Below are 17552 nucleotides of genomic sequence, written 5' to 3'. Positions count from 1 at the left end.
GAAGAAAGAAACACCAGTAACTTTCAATTTCTTGGTATCATTTCAAGGAGGACCGGACCCGACCCGGCCGGGCCACTCCTCCTCAAAAGATGTCGCCATCGAAAAGGCGAGAGCCGATGAAAGAGGCAGTGTAGAGATAGCTCAAAGCACTACTGAACAAAGGTGAATAAAAATTTGCAGAAAAATTATGGACACCAACTGAAAGAAACGTCACTTCCTCCGTCGCAGACAAAAGTTACAAATCTTGTCTTGCAAGATCTTGCCACGTGGGGCAGCCCCACTCTCTGTTGATGAAATCTCCACCGTCCAAAAAAAAAAAAAAAACCGGCCTTTGCCTCTATTTATACCCTCGCTCGTCCTCTCCTCTTTCTTCGTCCTCAGGAGCTTGCTCCCCACCTTGAGTTCTGTGATCCTCCCTCCTCCGCAGAAGTTGCCACCTCCACATTTCCGAGCACATTGCCAGAAGCAGCTGCTGCAAAAAACCACACAGAGAGTTTCAGATTCTCCAGGCGACCCGCTTCATCAGTAATGGCCTGCTTGGAAGTGTGTACGGAGGTCAGCCATACGCTCATATCATCTGTGTTTTCTTCTCTCCCCAAAAGTAGCCAACGAAGAAAAAATCTGTGAAAAACCCAAGTTCCGCTTATCTTGCTGATCTTTTCGCCCATTCTTGCCATGCATGCAAGTCAACTCCTTTTAACACAAAAAAGTTTTGTTTTTTTAAGCATTATTTCTGATCTTTTTTACTGACAACGTCCTTATTGTAAGTGCAAGAATTCAACCAGTAAAGATACTTTCGTTTTGAGGGAAAATTCTGTGAAAATTTGCAGGGCAACTACAAGGAGGAAAAAGAGGAATACACGCTTGATGGGACCGTGGACTGGGACGGCCGTCCAGCGATCAAAGCGAAAAGCGGACAGTGGTTTGCCGGAACCATCATCTTGTGTAAGTTCAAGATAAAAAAAAACACACACCCGTTGTCCAAAATGTTTTCTTTCATTTCCTTCTCTACCTCAAATTTTCTCGCAAGAACGAAAATCCATACGGGTGTTCATAAAACACCATCCTTCGTTTGAATCACGGTACTTTCTATTCAAAACTCAAGATTAGTCGAGTCAAAAGTTCCGGATTAATGTTAAATAAAGAGAAGGGTGATGTTATCAAGAAGCAATTAATGCTGTGTCGTGTATTTCGCTAGCGTCACGCTTTTGGTCTTATTGGAGATAAGCTATCGCTTTTAGACTGTTATAGGTGGGCTCTCCCTCACCGAATGCATCTGTTGCACCAACGTGTAGGCTTTTCTCAGAGACGACCCACAAGTGTTTACAACTTTCTATGAACCCTAGTCCCATGTTTGTATATGGTGACTTTAAAAACAGTAGAGAGAGAGAGAGAGAGAGTTTTGCACGAGTTAGGTTCCTGCCACGTTTGGACCGTCCGAAATTCACCCAGCTGTAAAAATGCCAAGCTATATAGCTACGCGAACCAGAGAGGGATCAAGTGTAGGATACCATTTGCATGGTTTAATGCAGAAGCTTTTCTATCTAACTTCACAATAGAAGTTGATGTAAGATGTAGCTGTCTCTAGCAAAGAGCATTTGGGATTGATTCTACGCCAATCTGGCTTCCAATGTTAGGCAAATTTCGGTAACCGAATAATTTTTGCCATCTCGATTGGTCGAGACACCGAATTAGCAAAGTGAATCGATTCGACTATCAATTTTTTCCCATTCAAACTTTGAGGGTGGGGCATTTTTCTGTCTCCTAGGTTCTAAAATGGAATAAAAAGGACTTATTGCGTGCTTGTATGGACTACAGAGAAGGAAGTACAGACATGTTTTGGTGCGAATATATGTCTTTGTCCCCTTTCATTTTTTTAATTTTGCTTATTAGCTGTAAATCAAAAGAAATTGGACTCAAAAAAGTCAGAGTGCCCAAGTTTGAATAGCTTTTTTCGCTAATAAAGGCTAGACATAAATAAAAGGAAATCGAACAGAAAAATGGACACAAACCAAGGTTGCACCTCGTGGGCTGTCTGCGCCAACCTACCAAAATTACCTTCTAGAATTAGGAAACTCAAAAATTTTCTAACTGGACACTAGTTATGCACTTGCTTTAACTTTTGTCATAATCATCATGGTAGTTGTTTTTAAAAAAAAATAGAAAAGAGAGCTTTCATGAAGAAACTTCTTTTCGTCTTATAGTATGATCCAAGTCGAAAAACCATTAATACCACTTAGGTATTATTTTTTTTAATATGCCCTTTTCCTTCATCATGGTTCACAATTTTTGGAGGGAGGAAGAACTGTCAATATCTGGGATTTACTTGTCAACTTAGCAATTTAATATGTATATAACGTGAGTGCACATGTTTTGGAAAGTGACGTGCGTGTCGAATAAGGTGGTGATGTCGTATATATTTCATAGCCTATCTCTAGATGTTTGATCAATCAAAGGACATCGCACGTGAAAAGAACACATTAATTAGGGAAGATGGGGCGGCCAATTCGATGTGAATTCGATTCGATTTGGTTACAAGACTGGTAAAAATCGCGTTCTCTTTCACCCCCCATCTTCTTGCACGTTAGTTGTTTACTATGTCATGCAACGGTTAACGTTGAAGATCCATGAGAGGTTGCGCGGATGGTGATGTAGCTTCAATGTCTGATAAAACTGTGGATGACCCAATTGATTACCCTAAGACGCGAATGTTTGTTTCGGGAAAGTGGAATTCCTCTTTGCTTTTGTTTTTCCCCTTTTTGACTGAGGCCTTGTCTTAATCCAACAGTGAACCAAGGACTAGCAACCTTAGCGTTCTTCGGAGTGGGAGTGAATCTGGTGCTGTTCCTGACAAGGGTGCTGGGACAAAACAATGCTGATGCTGCCAACAGTGTGAGCAAATGGACTGGCACTGTCTACATCTTCTCGCTTGTTGGAGCATTCTTGAGTGACTCCTACTGGGGAAGATACAAAACTTGTGCTGTCTTTCAAGTCATCTTTGTCATCGTGAGTAACTCCATACCGGAGCTAGTTTTCCCTCGGTTCTTATGAGAAGTAAGTTTGGTCGGTGATTCTAAGCTTTTACATGTCGTTGGCAGGGTTTGGTATCGCTATCACTGTCGTCCTATTTGTTCCTGGTCCGACCTAGAGGTTGCGGGAATCAGCAGACGCCGTGCGGATCGCATTCGAGCACCGAGATCACATTGTTCTACCTCTCCATCTACCTTGTTGCCCTAGGGAATGGAGGGTATCAACCTAACATAGCTACGTTCGGGGCCGACCAATTCGATGAGGAGGATCCTAGAGAAGGACATTCGAAGGTGTCCTTCTTTAGCTACTTCTACCTGGCACTGAACCTCGGCTCCCTCTTCTCCAATACCATTTTGGGGTACTTCGAGGACGAAGGAATGTGGGCTCTAGGATTTTGGGTATCGGCAGGCTCCGCCTTAGCGGCGCTAGCCCTATTTCTTGGGGGAACCGCAAAGTATAGGCACTTCAAGCCAAGCGGAAACCCAATTTCCCGCTTCAGCCAAGTGATAGTAGCTGCATCGAAGAAATGGAGAGTCGAGATGGCGCCCGGCGAAGATGTCCTGTGTGAGGCAGATGGCATGGACCGCTCTGACAGTAGCAGCAGAAAGATCCTCCACACTCATGGATTCAAGTAAGTCCATGCCCCTCTGATACTATTAGTTCACAGAATTTGCACAAAAGACGCCAAAACACCCCTGCACCTTCTCGTGGCTGCCAACCATTCAAAGAACATACTGTAAGATAAAGAGCGTTGCAAAACAATCCTAACCTCCATGATGCAGGTTTTTGGATAGAGCGGCTTATATTACATCAAGAGATCTCGAGGACCAGAAGCAGGGTCGCTCCAACAGGTGGCGCCTCTGCCCAATTACTCAAGTGGAAGAAGTCAAGTGCATACTGAGACTACTACCAATCTGGCTTTGCACCATCATCTATTCCGTAGTCTTCACGCAGATGGCCTCGTTGTTCGTGGAGCAAGGAGCAGCCATGAAAACGACCGTTTTGCACTTCAGAATCCCTCCGGCTAGCATGTCCAGCTTTGACATACTAAGTGTCGCTGTTTTCATCTTCATCTACCGAAGGGTTCTCGACCCACTAGTGGGTAAGATAAGGAAGACCCATTCGCGAGGGCTCACACAGTTGCAGCGAATGGGCATTGGACTGGTTATCGCGTTTCTGGCCATGGTCTCTGCAGGAATCGTGGAGTGCTACAGACTGAAGTATGCCCGCAAAGACTGCACACGCTGCGAGGGTTCGAGCACCTTGAGCATATTATGGCAGGTCCCACAGTATGCACTGATTGGAGCTTCCGAAGTTTTCATGTACGTTGGTCAACTGGAATTCTTCAATGCACAAGCCCCAGATGGGTTGAAGAGCTTCGGGAGCGCCCTTTGCATGACATCAATCTCGCTAGGAAACTATGTTAGCAGCTTGCTTGTGAGTATGGTCATGAAGATCTCGACCGAGGATCACATGCCCGGATGGATTCCAGGGAATCTAAACAGGGGCCATCTGGACAGATTTTACTTCCTCTTAGCTGCCCTAACAATAGCAGATTTGATGGTGTACATAGCTTGTGCAAAGTGGTACAAGTGTATCAGAATGGAAGGAAAATGCCAAGAAGACAGTGAGCAAGATAGCTATGACGTCTAATTACGTGGCACAACAGCACCGAGGCGACCGGTGCTGCCCCGACTTGCATATATAAGATGGGAAGAGAGTGAATAGGTGCAAACATTGGGGCAGAATTGCTTCCTAAAAAGGTGGTGCTAGAGAAAGAGAAGCCCTTTTTTTCCAGCTCGGCTAACACCCCTTTCCATTGCTTTAATTGAAGAACTCAACCAATTTGTGTTCCTAAAGCATGTTCGGAGAGGCCGGTTTGCTATTATTTAAGGTCATTTAGACCTTCCCTCACCTCTACCCGGCTTGTTGGTTGTACTGCTAGCGAAAGATTAACCCGTCCTAAGAGAGGTCTATTAGTATCTTGGTTTGTGAATGTATTATTGCATTAAAGCTGGAGGTCTCTCCCAAATGAATGAACTTGCCTCTTCTCTACATGTACGATTTCAGTACTAAGTCCAATTTCAAGCAGGCTCATGTTCATGACAAGCCAAAATATGTTGCAAGTTGAAACACTCTCTGCAAAGCAAAAACAAAAGAAGAGACGAACCTAAAAAGGTTCAGATTGGCTCTGAGCTCATCTGCCATGACATGCCAAAACAGATCATGCAGGACCAGCTGCAGAATAAGTCAGGAGCGGCCAATTGACCTTCTTCTTGTTAACTCCCACTAAAGTGCGAAGAGTTTGACTTTCAATGGCCATTTCTAAAGCAACCTTGCCTTTTTTGCCCCCATCAAAGCAATCTACAGAAACTCATCACTTTAAGAAACAGTGGTTCGGCGCGTCTGCCATGAAGGATAATCAAGTCCCAGCAGGCAATCAATAAAACTATTAGCAAGTACTCCTAGTCAAATCATCTGCTCAAACTAACCAAAACCAAAACAATAAGCACCTTAAATGTCCATATTTGATAGCATCGATACTCAATTTCCTGGAGGAAATAAACACCGTTTTGCTATGTCATCTTCCAATTTACTAAGTTTATAGTGCTACTTATGTCTTTGCATTCATCGATATTATAATCTCTTGGTGCTCTCGGGAAGTGAATTGCAACATCCTCGAAGTTGATTGGCCAAGGCAAATTAGGTAAAATGAGCAAAAGAACTGGAAGCGCCAAAAGCAGTCAATTATGAACGAAGGAGATCAGCTTGACTAGGGGAAGCTGAGCTTACGTAATCAGTACAATCAACTGAATCTCTACGAGAATGCTCGGAAATTCAGAATGAACAATCAAATATTATCACTGGTCATAAACGTAGCAATGTACACAGCAGTTTCTTACCACTCGTGATGCTAAAAAATTTCCAAAACTCAATTAGCAAAAGGAAACAATGGGAAAGATCTGATTCTCAATTTCATAAAAATTATTGGTAGTTCATTCCTGATAAAACATATTGCAAGTTGTCCGTGGCCAATTTAAGACAGCACAAAAATATCTGTCACTAACCCAGTGATCAAAATAATCTACATGTGAGCTACTTTAAAGTGCAAAATCATCCTTGGACCTTACGAACTTGGATGTGGTGAGTAGATTCTCGGCGCCATATTGGTTGTGCACCACTTTGAACAAGAGTGACGTGCTCCCCTTCCTTCAGCATGCCGTTGTTCTAAAACAATACCATTTTGCAATCAGTGAAGATAGTTCTTGGCGTCAAACTTTTTTGATCGTGACCCCAGTATGAGACACAGGAAAAAAAAGGGAAAAATAGAAGCCACTGAAAGTTTACTGACCACTAATAACTTGAGAGCTCGAGAGAAGGTCTCTTCTGCATCATCAGAGAACTGCATATATATAGGCCTGACACCACGATAAAGTGCTAACCTCTGCTTGATCCTCTCTCTGCCAGCATCGAGAGATGCCATGAGTTAGATATTTCTAACTTGAATCATCCTCAGTTAATAACTAAAAGGGATTGTAAAAGCCAATATTCAGAACAGCAATAAATTAGACGGGAAAGCGTAAATGCACTGAAGGTTCGAGTAAATTTAGTTGTTCATAACTCTTCACTAGCAGGAAAAGAAGTTTTAAGACAAATGTCTGCCCCTGACAATGTAAATGGACCAACCAGACAAAAAAGAAAATATAAACATGGAGGCAGCAAAAGATCTCAGCCTACAGTTTTTATGGAAGAGCTATTATTATTTCCCGACCACAAAAATAGAAGAACAAACATTCAGAAAAGTTAGTACAAAACACAGTTTCTCAATCCCTTTGTTTCCGTTCCTCTGTTTGGCCGCTGTTTTGGCCTGTTTCCTTTTCTGGTTCTGTTGCCCTTCTGTATAGGACCCGCAAGTTCTTTTCCTTGCCGCTGATTTTGGTCACCTCCTGCGCCTTGCACAGGCTGCTTATATTTCGGCTGTACACCCTTGCACCCATGGACACAGCTTGTTGTTTCCATGGGTTCGAAGTTTTTGGTGTTTGGCCTCCACTCTTGTATATCGCGCTTTTCAAAAGTTAATACAATTCTTACTTTACCCAAAAAAACACAGTTTCTCAATCCAACCTATGGAGCAATTTGGCACTTAGTCCTTACTTTAATTGGTCTCAGAAAATAAATTTGAAAAAATACCCATACCTTACTTAAAGCATAATTGCAGCTTCTCAATGATAGCATGCATCAAAGAAAAGGAAGAACGAAATGCCATAAAAGCGTATGTTGCTTAGACTTACTCATTTGTGAAGGCAAAGATGGTTGACGAAGGCTGATAATGGCTCAGAAGAATAGCCATGGATCCAGTTCTTGTAAATACAATGATTGGCGTATTAAGGGTATTGGCCATAGTAGTGGCATGGAAAGCAAACATGTCGCCCATGTGACTCTGTCAAATGCCCAGAAACATTATTTTGTTTGTAAATGTAGAAATTTGTCAACCATGATGCTTGGACATGCGTCTTAAAAGGATAGTAAACAAAGCCAGAGCCATTTAAGAGTGCATCGGCATGATGCCGCAACATCAAGCGTTTAAGAAAGTACCTTAAAGGCACCTAACTGAACTGGAGGTATGGTGGATGTCTTAAAACTTGATTCAGTTCTCAAAGCTACAGTGTGCATCACCTTAACAGCTTTCAATGGGTACCTTTTCATAGGTAATCATTTCAAAACAATCAGCACTGAAGAATTGACCAGAATATAGAAATTGAGAAATGGTACATAGATTATATCCTTTGGAAAAGGACCATGATACACACTAGAAATGTGCAAGTGCCTTACAAGAGGTCAAAAGAATGCTAAATCAGTTGTTGCTTCACTCTTTGTAGAGACCTAATGGGTGAATATCCAAGAAAGTAACACATTGATTTCAGGATAAGATATCCAAAGAGGAATTGTCTTTGCTTGATATGATTGTACAACTGTCTGGTGGAATTCACAAATTCTAGGTGTACGAAGTCAATCTCCTAATTCGATAGACAGTTGAAGAAGTGCTATCTGTTGCTGTACACAGCTTCGGTATTGTAGATGCAATAGATGAATCATGGAAAAACTATTCATTGAGTGCAAATATGAGCATAGTGTTCATTCGATAAATGATTTGCAAAGATGGACTCGCAATGTGATATGGCCAAACTACTATTGGAAAAAAAGCACTGATCAAAGAGGCTTGAGCATGAGGAAAAGCAAATGGGAAAGACAACATAAATTCCCATAAACCAAAACTCGGTCACCTCGACTTACTTTCCATGGGCAGTCTCTCCAGAAAGCATTACTGCATCAGCACCCTCACGTACTGCAATTGCAATATCAGAAACCTCTGCCCTTGTCGGTGTAGGGTGATCAATCATGCTTTCTAGCATGTTTGTAGCAACAATTACAGGTTTCTGCATACTGTGACACCTTCTGATGATGTCTTCCTGTTCAATAGATAAATGATGTACCATTTCAGAACCTACTCACAGGACCATATGAAAGAAATAAAGACGTCACAATAGTGTTAAACCAGAAGATCCCAGATGCAGCTGCACCAAAGAAAATGACTATACTTTTATAGAAATTTCACCTAAGACAAGCATCAGAATTGCCACATCTACAAATTTCTCTCAAAGCACCAGAAAATCAATTAGCAAATGTATCTTCTCGAACATTTCACGGAAGTGAGGTTCCCACATCCAACGGTTAAAGTAATCACCACATCCAACGGTTAAAGTAATCACAGTGTGGTCTATTTAATTTGCTTCTCATGAGCAAGATAGATTTCCTGCTGCATTTACTTAAACAGTTTCTTTTCAAGCTAACACAATACATATAAACCATTACACATCACAAGAATACAGCTAGACAAGGTAAACTCGATTGCATGAAAAATATACCTACTTCCTTCCCATTTATTAGTTGCAAAATTTGAGTAAATACAGTGTAATAGTGACAATTGCTATCATTCTCCCAAATCCCTTGATTGACATCAGGATTTCTGAGATTTTTCAAGGTTTATGAAAACTGTCAACTTGGAGACAGAAGACTGTCCAATAATTTACACAATCAACCAATGACACTTCTAACCAACTTACCTGCAATAGAGGAACTTCTTCAATTGGAAGTTCAGCTCCAAGGTCTCCGCGTGCAACCATTGCCTGAAAAGGAACAAGAACTGAGAAACTTCGAAAGATTAAAGCCAAGCATTCCAGTCAAATTAATAATGTTACCAAACACTTCAATATAATTCTTCATGTCTTATAAATAAGGATGGTAAAGGCAAAAGGAAAGATTCAACAGATAGGAACTAACCCCATCAGAAGCGGAAATAATCGAATGGAGATTCGGGATAGAATCGGCACTTTCAATTTTTACAATCACATGAATGTCTGCATTGCAACCTGCAGAAGAATAATGGCAATTAACCATGTAAGGGAAACAGACAGGTAATGTAAAGTGCAATAGAGCTTTAAAACAATCAACTGATAAGAGAAGGAAAACAACAATTACTTTGGAGATACTCTTTCAGCTCATGGACCACCTTAGCATCCTTAACAAATGAGACAGCATAAAAATCAACTTGGTTGTCCACCCCAAACTTAATATCTTCCCAGTCTTTATCTGCAAGATCAGGCAGATGCCGCTCTCAGTATTTCACTCGCAATATATAATTGCCAACCAATATCAGTTTTTCTGTTCTGATATGAACAAAAACTAGGAAGCAAAATGATAACGACATATGACCTGTTATCGAAGGAAGAGTGGCACTTTTGCCACGCACATTCAAGTGACGCCTTGACTTTAATTCTCCACCATCGACCACGACACATTTTACTAAATCCTTTGTCTTTGACTTAACAGCCAATGACATCATTCCACCTGGCAAGACAAAAACAAATGAGTACCTTATAAGAACGTGATCGAAGGTTGGAATTTGTTTTAACCTTATGACCACTTGATACAGAATACAGCTTGTCATAGTAGGCCCGTCTCAGTGATTCATAAGACCCAAAACTAAGAAGAACTATCTAAAACTGCAATCCCGACGTCTAGACACACGTTTCCTTAAGCCCCCATTTCTCATTGTTAACGGGGAAAAAAAAAAGCCTCTGCAGGAGCAGCTGTTCGCTCCAAATTAAATGAGAAATTTGACGTCAACTTTGAAAGTAGCCGGAATCCGGTAGAATCATTCTCGTCTTCTAACATTAAATCAGCTCTCTGGTAGGAAGCACTATATCATTATAGCTCTTTTCCACAATGACGAACAGTGAATCAGAGTTGAGACATGGATAGATAAGATCCTCTAGCCAATCTAAAAACCCGATTGCTTTTCAAAAGGACCCATAAAAAGGATCAAAACTCATACCTAAAGGCGGAAAAAGTAAAATCACACAGAACTAAAATTTCATCCATGAACCCAAAATCTATTCTGAACAGAAAAAAAAAAAAAAAAGGGGTAAATCCTCTAGCTGTTGAAGCATCAATCACGATTTTTCACAATCATAGCATATGATTCGCTAACAATCAAAAAGTAAGTGAACTTGATGAAAGCACTTTTGAGAGAACTGAGATGATGCCATACATACCATCTACCAACAGTATGTCTCCTTCTTCAACATCATTAATGAAGTCATCATAATTAACACTAACAGTATCCTCTGTGCAGACTCCTCGTTTGATGGTAAAATTAAATTCTTGTCCTTCTTCAAGCATTATCGGCTGAGGTACATCGCCACTTCTCACTTCAGGCCCCTGCAATCATTAACACGATATGTATATAATGCCGATTGTAACCCTCACAGTAAATGAAAGGGAAGTTTAAAACAATAAATTGGAGAATCAAAATCCAGTTTAATGGAAGTAGAACAAATTCAGTGCAGTAAAAGTAATAGTACTAATTCACACTACTACTGTGTACTTTTGAGAAATGTTCATACCTTGGTGTCCAACATTATGGCAACCACCTTGTCTTGAAATTGAGCATTGTATTCTTTCACCAGGTCTATAGTTTTCTGATGTGAGGCATGATCACCATGTGACATATTAAGACGGGCCACATTCATTCCACTTTCCGCAAGTTTCCATATCATTTCACGACTGCTGGTGGATGGACCAATGGTACAGACTATCTTCGTCTTTCTCAATCCATTCACAGTTACTCTAGCATTGCTTACTTCATAATCATCGGATTGTACCTCAAAAGGAGAGTTTGACGTATCCTGACAAAGCATACTCAAATTACCTACAATTAATGGAGATGAAAATTTGGACAGTGCAGGATAAGAAGGTACAATGAGTACAGATTTATTGTCAATTATCCAGCATCTTCCTTCTAAGACTATAAAACTACAGTCCCGTACAAATTAGACAATAGTGAAGTTCCATGAGGCAAAAAGCTTCTGACCCAGCAACAAAGTTCATGTCTTCAGAAGTTCCAATAAGAACCACTACAAGTGCACAAGCACATCCTACTTTTGTAATTAGTTCCTCAGTCTGTTGCACAGTCATCTCTTGAGCGATAAATGTTTATGAGTGATCCATTTATCCGTAACCAAAGGAAGGTGAATATTCACAAGATGATCGATCCTAAATTACTTCTCCATGTGCCTCTTCCTGTAGGAAATAGAAAGTAGGATTTTGAACTTTGTCAGGTGACCAGCTACCTTTTAGCTTTTGAAGCCAAGAGATTTCATTTTCCAAAGGATCCAAGCAAATGAAGAGAACTCTAGAGGAAAAAAGAAAGAGCAAGTTGACAAGCTATAAACCTTTAAATCTACAAAGACTCCAAACAGCAACATCTGAAAACTAAGTATACTCTCTGACTTTAATAAAAAGCAGGCTTAAATTATTTAAGCAACAAGAATAGATAATGACAATTCAGTCCATTAAGGCTTTCAGTTACAAAAGTTACTCTTTACTAAAAACTTTCGCTCGGGATCAAGGTTGGCTCGGTTGATAAAATCCCCTATTTTCATGCACTACAAAGTACGATTCTCATTGTCTAGTCTCTTCCCCCACCTAATTTTGGAAAAGGGGAACAAACTTCATGCAACTGATTTCTTTCTTCAACAGTGAAGTCAATGGAAAATATGCAAGAGAGTCTCATTAAGTTAAAGTATCCTTTGCCACCCATTGTCTGTTATTATTGCAAACATTTAATCATCCCTCAATGCTCCGTTTGACAGACTTAAATTTCTAATAACAGCTCAAGCTCAAGCCCAAGCTCAGGCTCTCTAATGTCTTCGTAAGTTTTGCAACCCTCACAGCAAACAGCATACTTCAACGGTGCTTAAACGAAACACCCTAGAATAATAGAGGACTCTACAGGTCGTAAAGGCATGACCTGTGCTTCCAAGTTCATGAAAGTTGGAAAGCATAACTAATCACTAATTATTCTCTCTCCATTTCCCCCGAGTAAACACGTAATCATAGTTCATATCCATTTCAGAAACAAAGGAGTGAATCAATATTCTTTAAGTCATAAACAACCAACGCCTATCTATCACTCATTACACCGTCCTTTTCCTCCCAAGGACAGTACTTAACCAACAGGTCACACATCACCACCTCTTATTACGAAATCAACCGACCTATCGCAAGAGAAAGAGACCCGCGCACTCAATAAACAATAAAAAAATCACCAAAGTTCACCGAATCACTTCCCCACCTCCACTTCCAAGCACTCCCGCCAGCATCTCAATATCCAGCCAATCAAGCGGAAACCAAAACTAAGCAACGAAGCAGGCCGCGCGAAAACCAAACCTAGCGACGCAATCACGCGGAACAGAGAAGTAAGACTACTCACGACGGTCAGAGGCCCGTTCTGCAAGGCGAGGGGACGCTTCGGGTTCTCCGGAGCGATCTTGATCGATCTGACGGCGAGGCTCTGCCTCCTGCTAGACCGCCTGGTTCGGCCTCTCGGCTCCAGGAGGAGGTCGCACAGATTGCGGGCGGAGGAGAGACGATCGGAGGCTCGTGAGGCCTCGGGGCTCGGAAGCGACATTCTCGAAGGGAGGTTGACCGTCGCCATCGCCCGCGCGTCGGAGAGAGAGAGAGAGAGAGAGAGAGAGAAAGAAATGCGGAGCTCCTGAGGAGAACAGAGCAGGCGGAAGCTGCAGAGAGAGAGGAGAGAGAGGGGGGGAAGTGGGGCTTTTAGGCTACGTGGGGGTATATTACGAGAGCGCGAAACTCGAGGACGAGAGAGAGAGAGAGAGAGAGAGAGAATGATGAGGACAGTTGGGCCTCGGCGTTTTGTTTGGAAGGAAGAGAGAGAGAGAGAGAGATGTTAGGGCTCCTCGCGGGCTGAGCGCCGTTCTGCTACGCTCAGTCCCTCGCCAATCAGCTCCAAAATTCAGATTTCTTCTTTTTTTAAAAATTTTTTTCTCTTTTGCCCTTTTCCAACATTTTTTTTCCCTTTAGACCAAAAAAAAAAAAAATTACCCTCATTTGGCAACCAACAAAAAAATAAAGAGATAAATATCAATATTCACGAGGAATAGTAGTACATAATTATTATTTCTCAGGTTTGTTTATTTAGCGAGAAAAAAATAATTTAAAAAATAATTTCCTAAAAATACTTTTTCATATCGCTCACAAAAATAAATGAAAAAGATCCATGATCCGCAACATTTCAAGGCATAAATTGTTATCCAAGATGAAAATATTTTTTATTGGCTAATTATCTCGAGCAATACAAGTTATCGCTTTTTCAGGAAAAATATCTTTCAAATCATTCGTTTCTCATAAAATAAAAAGGAGCCTTAATATCATGCATGATATACTACGTTCGCGTGGCTTAGCGCGCGATGTATAACGGGTAAGAAAACTCATCTGTTGCGGAAAAGCCGCAAGACATATTAATTAACCACGAAAACCCTGCAATAGCTTTGAGAATTTTAACAAAATTATCTGGCAAAACATCGATCACGACACGAAGGGGTGGGAAAACCAATTTGGATGAGCGGCAGTTTGGGCCCAAAAACTATAATATGTGAGGAGCCCCTTTGTCGTGTAGAGTACTAGCATATTCGGCTCATAAGCTACGGGACCATTGCATAAAAGCCTAGTCATTCACATAAAAGGATTGATGTAGTGAGTAATCTCAAATCCAACCATCGAGTAGATAGACCAAGGACCCTTAAACAAAAACAAAAAAAGGACATTTCCATTATTTTGGCACATCGTTCTTAACGTAAAGAAAAGTATGATTGACATAAAATTAGCGAAGCCCTCATCGAAAAATGTCGCCGGTTAATCGAACGAGACCCTTTATTATTTTCCACGCGTAGCACCGGAAAGACAGGCGCATCGAAAATGGCCAGCTTCATTTATAAACGTGTTTAGCATGTGACGTATGGTGCTGCGAACGAGATCCTTGCGATAAAATTCGTGCCGCCACTCAATTGATGATTGTCTTTTTAGAAGGTGGTGTACAAATGCCGGTGAGGCATGTGGGCATCTTTTGCTTAAGGGAAAACCCACATTGATAGGACATTAGGCACCGTTAGGATCGTCACCAACGACCCATCTCCTTTCTATTTTCATCAAAGCATCTACCAATTTGGATCGTGGAAAATACAGCCCCAAAGATCTTTGCACATATGGCCCTCAATTTTGCATTATAAAAACTTTAATTTTAGCATTTGTATCAATTATATCCAAAACATTTTTTGTTCCAATTCTACCGGTTTAGTACCCAAAAAACCCCCCAAATTGTAATTAACAACTGCTTTAATTATATCCAAACTATTTTTTTTTCTCATAAAAATCTTCAACTTTTACTTTTGTCTCATTTCTACCAACATCAATCGTCCCTCCATAATAACCGTTAGTTAATCATACGTTACTCGAATTTTCTCTTCAAACTTACTAATAAATCTTCCAAATTCGAAAATAGTAGGTTTTAAGGACAACGTGAATTGAGATCGTTTGTCTAAATAATCATATCTCCACGTCTAACAGTTCTTTGAGCTGTTGAGTGCCGGGAAGAATTTGAAACGTGCCATCTTGAATGGCTCTATATCTTCTCGGCAATATTTAGGGAAGTAGACAATAGAAGAAAAATTTGGGATTTTTTCATGTTAGTTTTCTAAAATGTAATTCATTAACGACGTGGACATGCCACGTAAGATTAACTAATGGTAATTATGGACGGAAAGATAACGGTGGTAAAATTGAGACAAATGCTAAAGTTTGGGATTTTTCGGGTATTAGGTTGGTAGAATTGAGATAAAAATAAAAGTTTGAGGTTTTTTACGAGATAAAAAAAAAGATTTTGACATAATTGGGATAAATGCTATAGTTGGGGCTTTTTTTGGATATTAGGTTGATAAGATTTGGACAAAAGTAAAAATTAAAGATTTTTAATGGAATAAAAAAAATTGAATATGATTGAAATAAATGCTGAAGTTTGAGAATTTTTTTTTTTTTGTATTGGGCCTATGAAGTTAACGCCCAGCGGCGTCGGTTTCGGCCTCGCATCTCCCGTTTTAGCCTTGACTCTTGAGTCTCCCCGGGCGGGGTCAACGACATTGGCACGTCCCGTCAGCGGGGCTAGGGTTTCTCTATTGCCTCAGGTGCGGGGCAAAACGGTCATTGCGGCAAAGATGTACAGAATATCCTCTCGGCGTGTGCGCACCGTACGTATCGAGGGGCCCACGGCTAACACAAGTGCATCGTGCGCATCGATGTACGGCAGGCCATAGATGAAATTAGGCGTTGGGATCGTCTACGATCGCGATCACATGCACGCTCGACTGAAAAGACATGTCCGCGGTCCATCGCGAGGGTCCCACAAGTTGAAAACGCCGAAGGCGTCTCGGGAACAATTCTGTAAATAACTGCATCACAAAAAAATCCAAATTTTTCGGGTGATGTTAAAAAAGTATACATACTAACTTTTTACTTGAGAGATAAAAACACCCGCCAATTCAGTTCGACAATTTCGAGAGAGAATTGCAAAATCAGTCCTAAATTTATTGTCAAAGTTTTATCGGTCCTAATTTTTTTAATTAAATTGATGTAATCATGAACCTTTGAGTGAAAATACAATCAAGTTTTTTCGGTCCAAACTTTTGATACGTCAATTCGGTCATTGCAAGCCATTGTATTTGTAATAACGATATCCTGATTAGACCATCACATCAATTTTTCTAATTTTCTCTTCTTTATTTTTTGGGAAAAAATCACAAAAAATCCCGAACTATGCCAACCGTAACACATTTACCTTAAACTTTTTTTTGCGACACCAAAAATCTCAAACTTTTACTCATGTGACACATTTACCCCAAACTTTTTCTTGTGACATTGAAAATCCTAAACTTATACTCGTGTGGCATATTTACCCCAAAATATTTTTTTGTGACATCAAAAATCCTAAACTTATATTCGTGTGACACATTTACCTTAAAATTTTGAGGTAAATGTGTCACACGAATATAAGTCTAGAGTTTTTAGTGTCACAACAAAAAGTTTGGAGTAAATGTGTCATACAAGCACAAGTTTGGGGTAAATGTGTCACGTGCGTACAAGTTTAGTGTTTTTTGCGTCACAAATAAAAGTTTGAGGTAAATGTGTCACAAAGAACATAGTTTAGGATTTTTTATGGCTTTTTCCCTTATTTTTTTCTTTCCTCCTTTTCGCCTAACCATTCATCTTATTCAACCTTGTGCTTTGTGATCATAGGCTTCAATTGCTCAATCAAAGCTCCTCTGACACTCGTTCATGGCCGCTTGCTGTCGCTTGGACCTCCAATTCAACATTCAAAGGTTGCTTCCCCACTGGCTAAATAGCACCGACACTAACAAGCGATACGATACAACGTGTTGACACATCATTTCTAAAAAAAAATAGAGAATTTCAACACATTAGGATACATTGTATTAATAATGCACTTAATATCAACAATGAGTTTCTTCTTATTCTTCTTCTATTATGGATTCGCGATTATGTATTTTTACTCTAGCTGAGTATATTAACATTGAGGTAGTTGAATATATAACTTAAGTATATATATTTTCGATAAATTTATATTTTCACTCATAATTTAATGAAAATACTTAAAATTGACCTCGCGAGTGTCAAAATTGTGTGTCAGGATGTTGGACTCATGTATTGCTGACGTGTCTTGAGCGCCGACTATATGTTGGCTGCATGTTGGAGAGTGTCGAAAAGTGTCAGAGTATTGGAAAGTATCAGACACGGTATAGAAACCTTCGAATGGTGTGAGTACTTCTTAGCCCAAGGGCCTGTCAACGACTCGGAGCTTCGAATTCAACCTAGCGTTCGCGTCATCCCCCTACTTAGCTGAGGCGCGCGAGAACCTCATTCTCGTCGGTTGCAAATTAGATTTTCTCGAGAGCCCAAGTGTCCATTGTCTTGGCAGGGCACACCACACCACACCACATGGTGGTGGTTGCGCACACATAGGATCTCCTCACTATATTGTTGTTGTTGTTCGAGTTTTGTGGGGTGCTAGTACCAGGCCAGAGTCG

The 17552-nt window shown here is 40.6% G+C and overlaps 2 protein-coding genes across 4 annotated transcripts; one reads left to right on the top strand and one right to left on the bottom strand.

Annotated features, from left to right (window-relative positions):
- The first annotated feature begins 390 nt into the window (after positions 1-390).
- LOC115736964 (protein NRT1/ PTR FAMILY 7.3) lies at positions 391-4893 on the top strand. The gene is made up of 5 exons (XM_030668880.2): positions 391-555; positions 831-945; positions 2789-3006; positions 3099-3661; positions 3813-4893. The coding sequence occupies exons 1-5, from the start codon at positions 529-531 to the stop codon at positions 4681-4683; spliced, it is 1794 nt and encodes a 597-aa protein (XP_030524740.1). The 5' UTR covers positions 391-528; the 3' UTR covers positions 4684-4893.
- A 125-nt stretch (positions 4894-5018) lies between these two features.
- On the bottom strand, positions 5019-13273 carry LOC115736965 (pyruvate kinase isozyme G, chloroplastic). 3 transcript variants are annotated; one of them, XM_030668882.2, is made up of 14 exons: positions 13258-13273; positions 12866-13185; positions 10998-11279; positions 10647-10812; positions 9805-9939; positions 9571-9681; positions 9373-9461; positions 9156-9218; positions 8326-8501; positions 7627-7729; positions 7323-7471; positions 6383-6491; positions 6157-6258; positions 5019-5394 (listed from the first exon to the last, which is right to left on the bottom strand). In XM_030668882.2, exons 2-14 carry the CDS (start codon positions 13088-13090, stop codon positions 5356-5358), a joined length of 1749 nt encoding a protein of 582 aa, XP_030524742.2. In that variant the 5' UTR covers positions 13091-13185; positions 13258-13273; the 3' UTR covers positions 5019-5355. The 3 variants fall into 3 exon arrangements, with proteins under 3 accessions (XP_030524742.2, XP_048141113.1, XP_030524741.1); XM_048285156.1 differs by lacking the exon at positions 13258-13273 and having other exon boundaries at positions 12866-13245; XM_030668881.2 differs by lacking the exon at positions 13258-13273 and having other exon boundaries at positions 6099-6258; positions 12866-13244.
- Between the last annotated feature and the right edge of the window lie 4279 nt (positions 13274-17552).

Source organism: Rhodamnia argentea, chromosome 9, assembly GCF_020921035.1.
Source record: "Rhodamnia argentea isolate NSW1041297 chromosome 9, ASM2092103v1, whole genome shotgun sequence".
In the NCBI taxonomy this organism is placed as follows: domain Eukaryota; kingdom Viridiplantae; phylum Streptophyta; class Magnoliopsida; order Myrtales; family Myrtaceae; genus Rhodamnia; species Rhodamnia argentea.
Note: the sequence above shows the minus strand (reverse complement) of the source record. Positions and strands in the feature narration are given on the sequence as shown.